At 46.7% G+C, this 14,504-nt stretch overlaps 5 protein-coding genes across 5 annotated transcripts; all 5 read right to left on the reverse strand.

Annotated features, from left to right (window-relative positions):
* Nucleotides 1–798: 798 nt before the first annotated feature.
* N7487_005317 (uncharacterized protein) lies at nt 799–1,053 on the reverse strand (the record flags this gene model as incomplete). The annotated part of the gene is made up of 2 exons (XM_056873064.1): nt 799–945; nt 970–1,053. The coding sequence occupies 2 exons, from the start codon at nt 1,051–1,053 to the stop codon at nt 799–801; spliced, it is 231 nt and encodes a 76-aa protein (XP_056730784.1).
* A 2,295-nt stretch (nt 1,054–3,348) lies between these two features.
* Nucleotides 3,349–4,620, reverse strand: N7487_005318 (SANT/Myb-like DNA-binding domain-containing protein; the record flags this gene model as incomplete). Its single annotated transcript, XM_056873065.1, has 1 exon — nt 3,349–4,620. The coding sequence occupies one exon, from the start codon at nt 4,618–4,620 to the stop codon at nt 3,349–3,351; it is 1,272 nt and encodes a 423-aa protein (XP_056730785.1).
* A 1,091-nt stretch (nt 4,621–5,711) lies between these two features.
* Nucleotides 5,712–6,782, reverse strand: N7487_005319 (uncharacterized protein; the record flags this gene model as incomplete). The annotated part of the gene is made up of 1 exon (XM_056873066.1): nt 5,712–6,782. One exon carries the CDS (start codon nt 6,780–6,782, stop codon nt 5,712–5,714), a length of 1,071 nt encoding a protein of 356 aa, XP_056730786.1.
* Nucleotides 6,783–8,825: 2,043 nt separating this feature from the next.
* cat2 (bifunctional catalase-peroxidase Cat2) lies at nt 8,826–11,286 on the reverse strand (the record flags this gene model as incomplete). Its single annotated transcript, XM_056873067.1, is given in 5 exon segments — nt 8,826–10,202; nt 10,217–10,645; nt 10,705–10,742; nt 10,806–11,128; nt 11,213–11,286. The coding sequence occupies 5 exon segments, from the start codon at nt 11,266–11,268 to the stop codon at nt 8,826–8,828; spliced, it is 2,223 nt and encodes a 740-aa protein (XP_056730787.1). The 5' UTR covers nt 11,269–11,286.
* A 617-nt stretch (nt 11,287–11,903) lies between these two features.
* N7487_005321 (transposase) lies at nt 11,904–13,613 on the reverse strand (the record flags this gene model as incomplete). Its single annotated transcript, XM_056873068.1, has 1 exon — nt 11,904–13,613. The coding sequence occupies one exon, from the start codon at nt 13,611–13,613 to the stop codon at nt 11,904–11,906; it is 1,710 nt and encodes a 569-aa protein (XP_056730788.1).
* Between the last annotated feature and the right edge of the window lie 891 nt (nt 13,614–14,504).

Below are 14,504 nucleotides of genomic sequence, written 5' to 3' on the forward strand. Positions count from 1 at the left end.
CAACGCCACAAGGAAGATGCCAAAGTCGTCATTGATGTGTCCCTCAACTTTCAACGCTCCCCTCGCCTTTAGTGCCTCTCGGGAGGGCCAGAGAGGCGTTCGATTCTGGGGGCCTCGGGAAAATTGGGGATATGTCTCTTCTAACGCTCTTCAACACCCCCAACTTCAACGGTTTTGAATAGCCCCTTGTCCACCTCCCCCGTTTATTCAATCCCTAGTGACACATCGAATAAATCTCGAAGAACATGTTTAAATGAAGCTTCCGATTTCTCAACAGCACTAAATTAGAAGCAAACGGACGACTTACAAGACCAATAGCCCCATCTGACTGGGCTAAAGATGTATGGAAAGCTCGGCCAGATGCCAGTCAGGTCGCCAGAATTGATGTGGCATGGCAATATTACACACCTTGATTTGCCCCTTGGAATGATGGGAATGTTCTCGAAAGTTGTACACCAAGGGTTTGGAGTTGGTGATGCAATGGGCCGGGACAAGATTGGTATTTACAGCGCAGTGGAAAATTAACTTGTAGTAAAAGATAACTCGAAAAGACGAGGTGACTTGCTGATTCACGATGAACATCATTTCTCTTTTGGAGATAACATAGAGAGACATACACTAGATTGACAGACGAACTAAGTATACGAATTCATGACCAATTCTGATGGGCATCCCTAGGAACGGTTCGCTCTGGATAGAATACATGAAAATAAAATGCGGGCGGCAACAGAGGCATTGGCGTAGGTCATAACGTCTCATCCAAAGTACAGTCCAGAGGCATAGTGGTTTGCTACGAAATTAGACCCCATTTTCAGAGGCAATCGTAATGTGTAGTGTGGCCACGTTCAACGTTGCAATATGGTATGAACCAGGCTGAAGTTGGTACCGAAATTGTGTATCGAACACAGCGATACGGGTTTTCCCATTACAGACGAGGGGGGTAATCTATATAATTGTGGCTGAGCTTACCAGCGCTGTGGCTATGCCAGTAATGCGCACGAGAGTGGAAATCACGATACACAAATGACAATCGATACCGGATTTCCAGTACATTCTGAATACAGTGCAGCCTAGGCTGTGCTAAAAGTTTGACGCGTCAAACCATTCCATCCCACTTCGCTTACCTCTGGTGAGAGGTTATAGAAACTCAAGTTTGGCGTTATCTATCTCAAATAGTGGCTTGCCACTTGAATAACTGTCATTTAATAGAATCTGCTGTCACTGCGGAATAATTTTCTGACATGCAATCTATTCAAGGCAAGACCAGCGGAATTAAACTTGTGAATCACAGTGAAGGGGCTACAATCATGATTTCCAAGATGGTATTTTTGCAGAATGCTCTAGTAGCAATAGGTGATTATTAATCCTGAGTATTCTAATGTGGCTCTTCAGACCAATTTTCTAGAGTCTACCCAAGAGGACACATGGTGACATGGATAGCAATAGCACAGGCACATGGCATTACATACAAGCAGTCATATCTCTATAGAGAACAGGACCCTGGATATCAGCTCAATCTAGAAGATTATTTACACGTCCTTATGGTACTGTACATACAAGTGCTATTTGAACGTTATCTACCGAACATGAGAGCAGGTGATGGTTGACCTCAAATGGGGCTCGATCTTTGCCTTTCTGTCACTTCCTATCTTCAATCTGAGCTAATATAAACCCTTAAAGTGATAATAGTATGGTTTTATGGCCCTCGTTTAAGTGATTTTTGCTAAATGAAGTTCAAATTCAACGGGTACTTGCTTGGTCAAGTCGGAAGTCATGGGCGTTGAAGACATGACAGCTTAAGTTGCTTTACCACAGGATCCATCTATCAACACAAATCAATTCTAATAAATGTCATTGTCGTTGTTAGTTGAGCCGGAGAGACATTATGCACCTTATATTAAATCATATCCTAGGTAACAAAAAGTATTTACAGCCTGACCGATGCCAGCGGATAGAATTCAAATGGAACCCTCTCCGGTGGTAAACATATCATTGCCTACAAATATCGCCAACAGCAAGTTCAAAACATCTCATGCCAGAAGGGGAAATCAAAAAAGTCTGAGAAGGAGGGAGACACTATTAAAGAAGATTTTCGAGTATTGTACAGAATGTGATGCCGACATCCACTTCGTTCTCCGAATGAAGAAGACAGGCCAACTATACACGTTGACTTCGAACGCCAAAGAGTGGCCTCTATCTACAGAACAAATAGTAAGCTGCTCCTCTTGTTTTCACTCGTTAATTCAAGTTTATTGGACGCTCACAGAACAAGGAGTCAAATCACCCTGAGCCGATTCAAATGAAGATGGACGAGCTAGCCATTAAATATCAGGGGCAAAGTCCTCAAGGGGAGCACAGGCCCATGTCTCTGCTGAAGGATTAATAAAAACCTAAATATGAACCTACTCCATAGATTCTTGATATGTATATTCTGAAACACTTCTACCATGAGAGGCATTATTTTAAATAACCGCAGATAAGCTTCTCATGAGCATTATTTCAAATTGGGTTAGGAAGAACCCGGAACTCAAGGAGTCTTACGAAGTGAAAGCGTGGATGCATTTGATCAGCTTCTGGGAGACTTGGACTGTGTTCCTGAGAGCGACTGCGAGGGTCTCTCGTATACGTATAGATGGAAGTGTCTTGTCATGAATAACCAATATGGTGAACAATTATAGCTGACTCTAGATACAGGCTTCCTCGCGTTCAGGGGAACCCATATGCACAATGTGGGTCCCGCAGATCATCTCCATGCATCCTTTATGCTTAAAGTATATCCCTGACAGCGACTATTAGCACTCCCAGGAGGCTAAGTGTTCCCAGGATCGCAAACAACCTTTCATTCTGCGCGTTACATCTCGGTAGAGATAGTTGACGATATCTGCTATTATTGGAAGCTAATAAAAACACGTGAGAGGTTCACGGCCAGCTCGAATGTCACCTTTCAATGCATATACATTTCGTTTGCTGCATAATTCTTTGTAGTCAATCGCCTTCCAAAATCAGTTCGTAGGTATAAGTCTCTAGCGCCAATTTTGGAAGGTAGAAGATTTTGACCTATATTTGTTGTGCATATTGAAGAGATCATACCAGTCTCTACACTACGTAAGCTCTAGCAGGTCCCTATACGGACTTCTACTGCACCAAAAAACCGTATCATGTAATCGGTGCAAGAAGTCTCAACTCGTTGAATATAGGCTCGGTATCTACATAAAGAACTCCGGAAACAGAACCTTCTGCTCTAATCACATTGTAGCATTGACCGTAATTCGCATTTGCAGAAGATATATTGCTGTCCAAACATCCTATGCCGGTCTTACCACCAGAAAAAAATACAGTGGGGCGGACTTAGGCATTACCGAGGTCACGGAGTCGGGGATCAATGGAATCCAACTTCAATGCATTATCACCGCAATGATTCCTTGCACGCGAGGGATACCTTCGGTGGTGCTCGACTTCGCTCCTCATACTTTTGACCTGGTGAGGTTTGCCTAGCCTAGGGCTTCTTCGGATCTTTGATGTGTACTTTGGTTGCCGACCAGCGCTGACCGATTGGCTCTCCTTACTCGAAAAAGCTTCCAAATGCTTGGAAGTCTCCCGAGAGTATTGGCTCCTGAGTGCATTCATAGTTCTTTCGGGGAACGAATCGCGAATACTACTCCATGACAGCTTTTGAGAGTCTTTCAACCTCAAGAGTCGACGCCCATCTTCGGGGGTCCACTTCCTGCGGGTAAAACCTGGCCGTGGTTTTACAGTCGTAGCCTCTCGCACTGAATTTTCCATTGCTGTGGTGCTTGTTGCGATGATGCCGTATGCGTGTTGTAGCGTTTTTGTTGCAAGCTGAAGCACTGCAAGATTCTCTTTGAGAATTCCTGCACCCGTGAGGTCGTCAGAAAATTTGGCCTCAGCAGTGACTACACTGTAAGCGCGCTTCAAATATCCGATCGCATTCCTTAGGCCTGCAAGATTGCCCGCGGAATCGCCCTCTGTGATTTCGCTTGGCGAATTTCCGGCTCCTGGTTTATGTGCTCGTCTTCCTCGCGGCTTGTTCGCATTTGTGACCGTAGAAGTCCGGTGCCGGCATCGTTTCGGAGAGGATGTTTTTGAATATTCCAAAGCTCGCTTCCTTTCGTTTGGATTACAATCTCTGTAATACCCCCCATCGCTTTGTCTGGTGCCATCGTCCTCAAAGACATCGAAGACTCTCGTCGTACCAGGGCCTTCTAAGCCAGTCACGGAGGCAGTATCTCGGGAGGAAGGATAAAGAGCGACTTCCTCGGGGTAGTCAGGATAATTTCCAGCGGCTGATGCTGCATCATTGAGATAGAGTTCAGGCGAATTGGCTCGAGGGGGCTCGCCGGGTTCTAGGATTGGAGAGACCGTATTAATTCCAAGGGGCATGGGAGGAGGGTGTTTAAAATATGTCTTACCGAGACTCAATGTACTGCGTTCTTCTTGTGGCACATTACACCCCAGGGTGTAGTCTGCTTCATTTCTTTCTTCTGGGGCGTCCGATTGCCTCACTACATCGGTAGTCTGGGTTTCTGAGCCGGTTGAAGAGCGTCTCACTGAAGCTCTTGGTAATGGCTGCCAAAATCGTTGATGGTTCAGCGTTACCATGGTAGGTAGATTCAAGAGGTTCTGAATGAATGGGAATCAAAGCAGGAGGCAGTAAAATTCACGTTCGATGATATTTCAAACAAACGCTGCAAAGGAGGGATAGTTGGGACTATTTATTTGTTTCGATTCATCGTTTCAATCAGCCCGTGAGATAGAGCAGCGAATTGTTGACAGAATCGGCATAGATTCTGGATCTATCGACAAGGCCCCAGTATTCGCTGCAGCCAATCGCAGAGCCATTTCTAGGTGCGAGGGATCAGTTATAGGAAAGGGTTCCTAGGAATGCTAGCTTAATTCATTCACAGTGGCAGATATCTAGCCCGAAACTAAACTAGATCCGTCAGCCGATGTCGTCGACTTGCGTCACACGGCGCGGCGAGTTGTTCGAGACCTAGGTATACCACACAAAAAGAGGTTGCCCGAAGGCTGGTGCGAATGTTGTTCCTGGGATCAAATTGGCACAGTAAATGGAGGAACGAGGACAACGGTGAATTTTTGTGGATCGTTTGCTGGGTGGTGTCGGCAGCGTTAGCGAGAGAACGTATGAGAGGGTGTAGAGGTGAGGTGGTACTGAATATCTCATGCAAACCGAAGGGATCGAGTCAACCGATGGAAAGTTCGAAGAGGACAGCAAGTCACTGTAGCGACGTGGGAATACGTCATCTCCAGACCAGAACTCCCAGGAACACCGGTAGGCAGTGCGGTTACCATCGGAGCAGGCGAAAGCTAGAAGGCAAGACGGAGGGTGAAGGGAGAGCACCGGGGTGAGCGATCAGGTTGCTCACTGAGCAGCTCAGGGTCGCTCAGTGGGCAGCTTAGGGCGGCGGGGTGACTAACTCACCCTGGAATCCGGGAGCCGATCACTTCCCGAGGCGGCAATGTTACCGTCAACATTATTACAACACAAAAATTTTAATACCAATTAAAGTATAATAAAACATAAAACAACAAACATTTTGATGGCGACAAGGGTATAATGCAAAAAAAAAAGTGGCCGCCCAGTGATGGTTCGACTATCCCCAGTCGAAGTTCATCTTGTAGTGTGTACAATGCGCAAAATTATGTCCCCCGTAAATCACCAACATCTGGTGTTACTTCGGGCGCTCTAGTAAGGTCATTTCAACTGTAGAATGCGTATCAGACGAGTGCATCCGAGTCCGAGCACCTTCCTGTGACTCATCAGAGTTCACAGTCGACATTGTCTGGCGCATTGCCTCGTGGAAATCGAAGGTCCCGGTGCGTGCGGAATGAGGCGTTGGGGACATAGTATTTGTAGAATCGGAGGTAGTTTGCGCCTCGGTATCCTGCGATGGGGAACTAGCTGCGAGCATGTCGAAGATATTGATGTCGGCTGAACTACTCACATTTCCATGAGCCCCTTGGCACAAAGTGCACGAGTAAGTGCGTGTCAGGTCTCGGAGCTGCGTTAGGGCGAGGAATTCGAGTTTCAGCTTGATGCTGTAGATGACTGTCCTTGTGCAGGTGACGAAGTAGTGCTTATGGAATTCGGCGAAAATGATTAATACGTTGAGTAAGATGCCGATGACATTGACGAAGAAGATTCGGTAGATGATTCTTCGCCCTTGGGGACCTTTGGATTCGAAGACGGGCTTGAGCGCTCGGAGTGATTCGCGGACGTAGATGGCACACATTAATGTGTCTTGGCCGACGAATCCCACTGCCTGGAAACGGTCGTAGATGTATGCTGTGCGGCCGAGTGGTATATTATGATCACCGAGAAAGAATAGGACTGCCATGGGAATGTGGAGAACGAAAACATTGGCTATGATGAGCCATAGGACCCATCGAACATGGCGGACATCAGACACAATCAGGTGCAGTCTTGACCATAGCATTACCGCTTGTCCAGTTACCATGCACATCCAGCCAATGACAAACGGGACTGACACAGAAAGGCTAGAGGCTAGGTTGACATAGCGAATTTGACCTGGTACGGAATGTAACAAGATTCCCCAGGCGGCAATTTGCATGCTCCAGAAGTATAGCCCACGATACTTTTTGAACTTCTCAAGTGTGGCAATCATAACTTCAACTGCGTTCCACGATGAGATTGCGAACATGGACACTATCTCGACGGTCCCCAGATTGGAAATGAGAAGGCGACTCGCCTCCGGAGAGAGGTTGGTCATCGGGTTGTCCATTGGGTGTGAATGAGCTGGACGACGCGAATAAATCAACCGGTGGGAGAAGAGAAGGATATATTGATCACAGCTAGGACGCAGGTCCCACTTGGCTGATAGATACCATGGTGACTCGCCTTAGTCGCCTCATCTTAGTGCACGGGATGGGACAGGATAAGGTTGACTGTTGGTGTCAAGGGTGGATCGTGCCACTGCCGAGTCATGCCCCGTCGCATAAATGAGAGAAAATGCGGTAAATGCGCTCTATGATGCTAGCACACGGGGATCTAGGCCAGATATTCCGGTTCAATAGACAATCAATGATCGAATGGGGATTCCAAATCGGCCATTGGTGGTAATGATCGCTGGAAATATGAGAATCGCAGTTGCCCCTCCCCTTAATCATATTGGTTGAAGAGTTCATTGGACACAGCAAACGAAGGGTCGAATGTCGAGAGGCTATCGGCGCGCCAAACAGGGATTCTCGGGATCTCAAACAAAGAAACCCAACCAGAATTTGTGCACTGATCACATTTTTTTTCGCTAGTGGCGCGCCGTAATAGGAACCCAGGCCTCACATAGATGAATTCAGGTATTGCAAATAATGAACTCATGATCGAGCTGAAGATATATGGGGTAGGTCATAAAGAGAAGGAAGATAATGGGGATTCCAAAGGTTGACGTTGATGCTGCCTGAGGCTTGTCACCTACCCAGGCGTTGGAAGAGCTCTAGAGGGGTCAAAGCGTAGTACTGCATATGAAACCTTCTCCACGAAGTACGAAGGACGGAGTACTCCGTCTTCAAGTACAAGAAAAATTTATGTATAGATTCACGGTGAACCGTGGCACGTACCGCTTATCCAAAATTTCAGCTAAATGCTACCGTAGAAAGTAGATGCAACGCTCAGTCGCATCTAATTTAAAGCCCTTGCATTCTTGAAGGCATATATGGTTTATTTTATTGGCAGTCCTGAATCTCCACCTAGCCCTACGGATCCCTACCTATAAAATTGGGAGTACAACGAACGTTAAACGAAAATGGGGTCACTCCTGCGGGAACCAACGGCGTGGTGGAGAGATAGCAAATCAATACAATTACTTTTCAAAGAGTAGGCGAGCTGGGGAACCACGCACAAAGTAGTCTTCTCACATCACTCTGTCCATTTAGACCGCGGACCGCTCGGACAATAGGCAGCAAAAGCTGTTCAAAGGAGCCCTCCCTCTCGACACGATAAATCCTCTATGGAACTTGGTAAATGTTCAAGCTCTTTCAGAAACACATCTCGGTTTCATTTATGGCCATCAGTCCATCATTCCAATCTCCAGCGGATAGAGTAGGTAGAAGTGAAACCAGTGAAGGGCCGAAACACATATCGTCAGCACTATAGAGACCAGGGTTTATACTGACATATTTTATGTTCCGACCGTTGACTAGGAGGCAAAAGAAACTCTGATCATTTTCGTCAACTTCTGCTTGAAGCAATTCGATGTTTATTGAATTGCGTGTCATATTTTCGAGCAGGCCTTGGATAGTGAAAGCGAGTCATGAATGTGAAGATCCATGGACCACTATTTATATTTCAGTTCCTTGGACTAAAAGAACCGAAGAAGCCAGGAGAACAGCCCCTGGCTGAACACTATTGGCTGCCAACGCATCCTAGTTGAGTAGGTAGGCAGTGCATGCCAAAGACACACCTGGTCGAAATGAAATTATCTCGATTTCAAGATTTCTCCGCATGAACCTCAGAGCTTTCCCCCATAATTCATCGCTATCAACACTACGGAGTACGGAGTAGATATCTATATTCTTATAAGTATTTATAGCTACTGCCAGTTGATTATTTTATTACTAAAAATTAGGTTTATTATAATCTACTACTCCGCCAGTAATACTAAGGTTAAATAATTTTTTTCGTTTTATATGCAGACTAGGGGGACATACTACGTGCCAGATTAGCCAATGCATTGAGTATTCGAATGATGGTATCATAATGAAGCTACAATCTTGATTCATAATCCAGCTAAATAACACTAGAGAATATGATATAGTAATCGACAAATTATTCACAGGCGAGGACGGCCAGTAGCAGGGAAACAGGGGATATCATAACGGTCCAAATTCATAACCTTGTCCCAGGCAGCAACAAAGTCTTTCTTAAACTTATCCTGGGCATCGGAGCTGCCATACAGCTCAGAAAGAGCACGGAGCTCAGAATGGTGACCGAAGATCAGGTCAACACGGGTAGCAGACCACTTCTTGGCACCAGTCTTGCGGTCGAAACCTTCAAACAGCTCGCTGTCATCGCTAGTTGGCTTCCAGACAGTGTTCATATCGAGCAAGTTGACGAAGAAGTCGTTGCTCAGCTGGCCAGGGCGGGAGGTGAAGACACCGTGCTTGGATCCGTCCCAGTTAGCGTTCAGAGAACGCAGACCACCGACTAGGACGGTCAATTCAGGAGCGGAGAGGGTCAGCTGCTGTGCTTTGTCGACGAGGAGCTGCTCGGTGCGGACACGACGAGTCGAGTTGCCGTAGTTGCGGAAACCGTCGGCGAAGGGCCGGAGCCAGCCGAATGAGTCGACATCCGTTTGCTCCTGGGTGGCATCGTTGCGGCCAGGGGTGAAGGGAACGGGGATACCCGCGGACCTTTCAAGGGCGGCAGATCCAGCAAGCACAATTAGATCAGCTACCGAGACGCGCTTTTCGCCGTTCTGGGCACTGTTGAAGCGACTCTGGATGTTCTCCAACAAGCTGAGGACTTCTTGCAACTGGGCTGGGTTGTTGACATCCCAATCCTTCTGGGGAGCAAGACGGATGTGGGCACCGTTGGCGCCTCCACGCTTGTCACCACCACGGAAGGTAGAAGCAGATGCCCAGGCAGTGGCAATCAACTTGGTGGGCTCAATGCCGGATGAGAGAATCTCGTTCTTGAGAGCGATGATGTCGCCAGTGTCGATCAGAGCGTATGTGGGAGCAGGAATGGGATCCTCCCACAGAGAGACCTCCTTAGGGATCTCAGGACCCAGCCAGCGAGCGCGAGGACCCATGTCACGGTGCAGCAGCTTGAACCACGCACGGGCAAATGCATCGGCAAACTCATCAGGGTGTTCAAGGAAACGACGGGAGATCTTCTCGTAAGCGGGATCAAAACGCAGAGAGAGATCGGTGGTCAGCATCTGAGGCTTGTGTTTCTTGCTTGAGTCAAAGGCATCGGGGACGATATCGTCCGCATTCTTGGCGACCCACTGGTTAGCACCAGCGGGACTCTTGGTCAACTCCCAATCGAACTTGAACAGATATTCCAAGAAGGTGTTGCTCCATTTAGTAGGAGTACTGGTCCAGGTCACCTCCAAACCACTGGTAATAGCATGAGGGCCTACTCCAGAGCCGTGCTTGTTGTGCCATCCTAGGCCCTGTGACTCAATGCCAGCAGCTTCGGGCTCCTCTCCAACATTACCGGGAGGGGGGCAGCACCGTGTGTTTTTCCGAAGGTGTGACCTCCAGCAATCAAGGCGACGGTCTCTTCGTCATTCATAGCCATACGAGCGAAGGTAATACGGATATCTCTGGCAGCAGCGACAGGGTCGGGGTTTCCATCAGGACCTTCAGGGTTGACATAGATCAAACCCATGACGACCGCGGCCAGCGGGTCTTCGAGGTCTCGAGTCTTAATATCGCTCTGCTTAGCCTTCTCCTCCGCGGTCTCGGCCTCATAACGAGCCGCATTAGTAAACCAAACGTTCTCACTTCCCCAGTACACCGACTCATCAGCTTCCCAGACGTCGGGACGACCTCCAGCAAATCCGAATGTCTTGAAACCCATAGATTCTAGGGCAACATTGCCCGTTAGAAGCAGAAGATCTGCCCACGAGATTTTGCTGCCGTACTAAGTACCAGAATTAGTATGGAAAACATTATGTAAGCGTGTAAGTGAATAGGACTCACCTTCTGCTTGATGGGCCAAAGTAGTCGGCGGGCCTTATCTGAAATTAGAAGATAATGTCAGTATGATATAAATATCAGCTCATTTGTCGATGGAAACCTACCAAGGGAGACATTATCGGGCCAAGAGTTCAATGGTGCAAAACGCTGCTGGCCCTGGCCACCACCACCGCGTCCATCGAAAACTCTGTATGTTCCAGCGCTATGCCAGGCCATGCGGATGAAGAGACCACCATAATGACCAAAGTCGGCAGGCCAGAACTCTTGAGAGTCAGTCATAAGGGCGTGGAGGTCCTTCTTGAGGCCCCAGTAATCGAGGGTCTTAAAAGCCGCGGCATAATCAAAGTCCTTGCTTTGAGGGTTTGTGGCATCAGTATGCTGGCGAAGAATACCCAGCTTCAAGGCATTAGGCCACCAGTCAGTGTTGCTGGAGCATAAAATCAGTATTTGGAACCAAAAGGGGTAGGTAGTTATCTGGAATTTGCCGAGACAAGAAAGTTAGGGATCATACCGGGTGCCACCTCCAGCAACATTGCTCTTCTTATGTGCAACAGGACATTCACTCATGATGAAATTGTTATGGAAAATGAAACGGGGAATATGAAGAGGAAGAAACGGGAGAAGAGGACACCCCCGCAGTTTAAATGGTACACCGCGTGGTACACCGTGTGGATCCAATGACCGGTCGCATATTAAACAGCTTCTATATTTTGGGGCAGGTTTCCACGATATGCTAGCTTAAACGGAAAAAATATAAGAATATGACGCGACCTTAGATTTCTTTACATTATCATTGGCCATGCAGAGAAAAATCCGGGGCGTGCGGGGAAAGCCATAACGGGGAGCTCTTACAAATATCATTAATGATTCGTTGGCGGAATACGCCGAGACGCGATAGATTCCGGTCTTCGACTCTCCAATATATCATGCGCTGACAAAATAGCCATTTCTAGATGTTCTTATTCGGGGTATATGAAAAAAATTGTTGAATTGTAGGATACGTTAATTGCAGGGGTCTGGCCCTAACATCTGACTAATCATAGTGAGCCTGGGCCAGTCTTGGTGGTCTAGTACTTTCCAAGGTTGTAATCATATAATCGGGTCGTCGAACGCGGCCACCAGGCGGTGTCCGGGTTCCCGGGCGTAATCTCAACCCGGGCGTAATCTCACTTTTCTCCATTCCACCAAATAATTCATTGAATTTAAATAGCATCGCCTTCTAAATCAATACAATAAAGATCATCAATCCATTCCCGAGGCCTCTCTTCATCATGATCTGACCCAATTTGCCCTATATCCTCGATTTCTCCGTCGGCAATTGCTTTTAAAATAGCTGCATCCCGCCAGGCTTTCTTCGAACGATTGAATGATTGTAGCCTTTCCTTATCAACCCGATCATTTATGTGCTTTTTACAATCCTTAACCAAACGAGGGCCCATTTCCGGAAGCCTTCGTTTAGTCTTAGCTGTATTAGACCGCTTCTTGCGCCGTAGAATTCGCACGTTGTCTTCCGCAAACTGAGCCCCGACCTTAGCGAGAACGAGGCCACCCGCTAGTATCTGAGAGAGGCTTTGTCGCACCTTCGGGGAGATTGTCGAGTCATTTTGAATATGCTTTATAACCTTAGTGCTTGCCTTTCTCAATTTTCGTACTGTCTCGGGCGGGGTATTAGGCAGTGAGCTTGATAATAGTGGTGGTGTAGTTCCGGAAGCAATATCATAAATAATAAAACCGGGTATCATAGGTAGATCATTATCCTCAGTCGAAATACCAAGTTTGGTGAGGCCTTTATTAGAATCCATAGGCCAAATACCAGTTTCGCGGAATCCATATCGAATAGTACGCGTTGTAAGTGCCGACGTCCGGACATCGTAGATTCCCGCGAAGAAATTTGCCTTTGACCGCGCATCACCACCCCAAAAGGCTTCCTCATTATTATACTTCTTATAATAATGCTTAAGCACTTGAAATGGTGTATCATCGAGCGGTTGGCAGCCATGTATTGTGTGTGGGATAAAACAATAGGGGATAATTCGTTTTCTCCAACAAAATTCAATAAAATCATAGGTCAAGTGTAAACTATGATTATCCATTAAAAGAAGACGATATTCCCCTTTTTTAACACGGAAAGATGTGAATTCGTCGAAGACCTGAATCCAGGCAAAACTAATAATCTCATCGGTCCAGCCGTTTAGGGTTGGCCATATAGTATAGTCGTCGGGTAAGTTAGTATTGATAAACCAACTCTCCATATGGAATTGACCCTTAACTAAAAACCACGGTGGCATAACCCAACCATCGGCCGAGACGCATTCGATACCAGTAAGGGATTCAGCTTGTCCGCCGGTATTATTTTTGGAATTTCCCCGGGCTGAAACAACGTTCTGGGCCTTACCTTCGCCAATTCGAAACCCAGTTTCGTCGAAATTGTATAGATTCTTCTGTGCAATTCCGTAGGTTTTGAGCGTAATTTGTAGGCGATCGTACCAAGAAACAATATAACCAGGTTCACAGACTTCATATCGTGCCTTTTCCATCGGCTTTTGCTTAATAGTCTCAAAGCGTGAAGGTAGACGGGCGATAAAGTCGTACACCCAGTTTTTTCCGAGCGTGCGGGCGGGTTCATAACGTCGAACAATTTGTAGAGCAGCAGCCTGAATTTGCCCTGCGGTCGGGGGAGAATAGGCCTGGTCCAAGGTATCAATCCATAGAATTAATGCCTTCTCTTGCTCGGGGTCTAATGCTTTGTTGGTTGGGATACGATCGTTTCTAGACTTATGACCTTTGAGGCGGCCCCTCAGTATACTAGACGTAATGCCAAATTCTCGGGCGATCGCTGAAACGTTAGGTTTCTGGGTAGCAGAGCATGCTGATAAGGCATTAGAGATGCGGGCTTCTAATTCTTGAGACATAATATAGAGAATTGGGGGTGTAGTGAATTAATGAAGAAGGTGGAATGGAGAAAAGTGAGATTACGCCCGGGTTGAGATTACGCCCGGGAACCCGGACACCGCCTGGTGGCCGCGTTCGACGACCCGATTATTGTACCTCCTATATGCTCCGTACTTAACAACAACCCCCTAGAAATCTTGAAATTAGGTATACTCTGTATGGCATGTCCATATAAATTATAAACCATACAACGTTTAAAGCATATAGTTTCAACATTCTGCATAGCTATAGGCGTTGGCAAGGGGGCTACACAAAGTAGACGTACTCCATACAGACACTTCATATATGTATCCCTTCCCCCGAGAGTTTCTCCCCTCTTTGTTTCTTTCTCCCCTCTTTTGTTCCGTATATTAAACTCAATAAATAACCAGTGGTCGGGTAGTACATACCTATGTGTACATGATTTCCTCTGTGACTGGTTCGCTTTCCCTTTCCGTTTTAGTGCTCAGGCCTTGCCGCTTTTTTTCAGTTTGATGCCTAATAATTCAGGTATTATATCCTAAAAAGGAAATCACGAGAACGTTGGAAAGAAATTATATATACCCACACAGTTTGCACTTCCTATTCTTCTCTCCTCACTTTATTCGACCCGCTTGCCCAGTATGATGCCCTTGTTCCTATCAATTACATCAACTTTCATTGAAAAAGCTATTGCCAACCCTCCTACGTCATTCTGTGGAGCTCAGCCTGCGGGTCTAGCTAGGCTATATCGGAATGGAAAACTTGTTAGAAAATATTGCTTCACAATCCACTGGATCATTGACGAGAGAAACTCATCGAAGGCAGATTGCCTCAACCGCGATGGCCAGAGATGTTTTGTTGCTAGGCTCTTTAATACACAGTCTATCGAC

The sequence above is a fragment of the Penicillium crustosum genome, assembly GCF_028827405.1.
Source record: "Penicillium crustosum strain IBT 35664 chromosome Unknown utg000002l_segment0_segment0, whole genome shotgun sequence".
Lineage (NCBI taxonomy): Eukaryota > Fungi > Ascomycota > Eurotiomycetes > Eurotiales > Aspergillaceae > Penicillium > Penicillium crustosum.